At 51.1% G+C, this 2,960-nt stretch overlaps 1 protein-coding gene across 1 annotated transcript; it reads right to left on the bottom strand.

Annotated features, from left to right (window-relative positions):
• Nucleotides 1–325: 325 nt before the first annotated feature.
• On the bottom strand, nt 326–2,215 carry LOC148040376 (putative FAD-linked oxidoreductase ARB_02478). The gene has a single exon (XM_087663828.1). It carries the CDS (start codon nt 2,213–2,215, stop codon nt 326–328), a length of 1,890 nt encoding a protein of 629 aa, XP_087519954.1.
• Nucleotides 2,216–2,960: the final 745 nt, after the last annotated feature.

The following is a 2,960-nucleotide window of genomic DNA, read 5'->3' as shown; positions in this document are numbered from 1 at the left end:
TACTACTTTTAACCTTCTTGCTTCAAAAAATTGCCAATGCAAATCGCATATTCACTTTAGCCTCCTAAGTAGCTCAAAATACGTGTAAGAGGTTAATCTACCACTCAAAAACATGGCTATCTCTAGAATTGTAATATCATGTCTAAAGATGGCCAAAACTACATATAAGAGGTTAACCCACCACCAAAAAACATGGCTATCTCTAGGATTGCAGGGGTATCATGTCTAAATATGCCAATTTGTAAGGTCGTCCATATACAAATCGAAGGAGAATATATTAGTCTGATTTCTCTCTCCAAGATGTCGGGGCTCACGATGACAAAGTTTAGATTTGGCAATTAAGATCGTCAGTCCAGAGCTCGGCACCTACGCAGAGCCTGCATGCAAAGAGGTTGCCTGGATCCACCCTCTGCTTTATTTCAACCAATCGATCATAGTTATCACCATAGAAGCTTCGTTGCCAGTTAGGCTCATACAAGTTAGCCTCGTTCAAGTAGGTCCCAGAATCAGGGGTGAGCTGGTGCCAGACCTGATTGATATAGCTCAAGCGACTGGATATGGCTGCCTTGTCCTTCTCGGTAGCGTTATTGGGCCAGGTTGCGGATGCTACGAGGTGCCACACAGCTTTCCGCCATGCAGGATTTACAGAGGAGGAGGAAACCGAGGCTTGGGCGGCGACACCGGGCCCGCCCACCAAGTGGCCGATCACTCGCTCAACCTCCGGGCTGGACACGGCCTCCATCACCGCGTCGGCCACCGCAGATGCGTTCTCTCTGAAGACTCGGCTGGGGAAGAGGCGCGACACCACCTCCGAGTTGGAGCCGCTGGGGTCGGAGCAGACGCCCGGGTTGGCCGTGCACAGCACTGCGCTTTGCCATTCGAGGAAGGACGAGAAGGCGCGTATGGTGATGTTGACGGTAACGTTCATGGGCTGCCGGTCGGCGAAGTCGGCAAGAGGCTGGAAGGCAGCGCGAGCGGCAGAGACGTTGTCGAAATTGGGTAGCAGGAAAGTGAGGCTAAGCAGCCCTGGCGGCCTGGCCAGGACTTCGGTGTAGCCCGCCCAGCTGCTGGCCTGGTCCTCCACCGTCAGCGTCGCGTGCACGCGGCTTACCTCTTCGAGGAGGCCGCGGAGGCTGCTGGGGTTGTTGGCGGAGGCGTACACGAAGACGCCTAAGGAGGAGTTGGAGAGGGCAGGGAAGGTGCGGTGCGTGGCAGACAGTACCACGCCGAACGTGCCGCCTCCGCCGCCGCGAAGAGCCCAGAACAGGTCCTGGTTCTTGCCGCAGCCGTTGGCGGTCTGCAGGCGGCCGTCGGCGGTGATGACCTTCAGCTCCAGCACGTTATCGGCGGATAGGCCCAGCTTCGGAGAGAGCGGGCTGTGCCCACCCCCCTGCAAGTACCCGCCCACCGCACTCACCGAGCCGGCCATGGCTCCCACCACCACCACCTGCCGCGTGTCCGCCATGTTGTACACCTCCTGCCACTGGACGCCCGCCTCGACCGTCACAGCACTAGTAGGCGCTACAGCTGAATCATTACCTATAGCTGCACCAGTAGTACTGCGGCTGCTGCACCCCTCAGACACGAAGCTGTCGTGGAACTGGACGCCTTTCATGCGATGCACCCACACATTCAGCGAGCCAGCCCCCGTGCTTCGGCCCAGGACGTCGTGGCCGGTAGATTTCACGGTGAGCCGCAGGTTGTGTTGCGCCGCAAAGCGCACCGCCATTTGCACTTGCCACGCGTGGCGAGCCTCCACCGCATAAGCCGGCAGGAAGCAACTGGACGTGGTATCGATGCATGCGCTAGCACTGCCCTCCCAGTTGGTGTATTGCATTGCCCCGATCTGATCAGCCCGCCAAAAGGGATTGTGCCAGTTGCCGCTCACGGCCTTGCACGACGACGTACCAGCATCACCAGTAGTCATTGTAGGACTGTCATTCTGACAAGCTGCCCCCGGCGTTGATGGCTTTACAAGAGCCCCTCCTAACGACTGATTCAAAGCATTCCAGGTCACCTCACTCGGCCAACAATCCGACTGAGGAAGACACTTGCATAATTTCTTGGGGCCTATGGACTGCGATGAATCATCAGCATAATTTATAGCTACTCCTCCCAGCCCATAAACTAGCATTATTAAAATCATTCGACGACAGTTAACAACAACCGCCATAGAAGCAAAAGCACGAGAGCATGCATGAACATTAATGCCCATTGTGACACTGCTATATGAGGTTGACGCTAACTCGAGAGAATCACTCACTTATATCGTATCCTTACTCTACCTACTAGCCCGACTTGCAAATTTACTAGGATCACACAAAGAGAGTTTTAAGCTGAGCACAAAATGGTTCATACCAAGAAAGAGGCTAGCTATTTAAACGCCAGGATCTTACCATTATTAACAAGAACGTTAGAATAACTAGTAAAAGTATGATCTGTTTAGACATAGCTAGAATATTTCATCTATAAGTCTATATTGTAATTAACAAACGTTTTGGCTTGCCCAAAGGCATCCACACACTTTATTTTTGATTTGGTGAATCTTAAATCACACACACAACATGGGCCTACCATTAAACTCTCTCTCTTGCCATCCCCCTCAAGTGTTCAATATAGGCCCTAAATGCGTAGTCATCTCTCTCAGATATGATGCTAGAATGAGGTACTTCTTGTGATTCTTGGATTTTGAAGTGTTGTTCATTGCTATTCTATAATTTGGCCTGCCTAATATGGATCAATCCAAAAATAGTTCTTTTCAAGAAATATTTCAAATGCCCACACAACTTTTAATCTCTCTCTCTCTCTCTCTCTCTCTCTCTCTCTCTCCACAAACTAGCATGCAAATCTTATTTATGATAGATCTCGTTTGTCACAATCAAATAAGCATGCAAATCTTGTCCATAATGCAAGTAAAACTAGCACATAGATCTTGTTCATGATGTTTGAATTACAATGTA

The sequence above is a fragment of the Lygodium microphyllum genome, chromosome 2, assembly GCF_053477565.2.
Source record: "Lygodium microphyllum isolate KBCC chromosome 2, Lygodium_microphyllum_v1.1.10, whole genome shotgun sequence".
NCBI lineage: Eukaryota > Viridiplantae > Streptophyta > Polypodiopsida > Schizaeales > Lygodiaceae > Lygodium > Lygodium microphyllum.
This window is presented reverse-complemented; position numbering and strand designations above follow the sequence as displayed.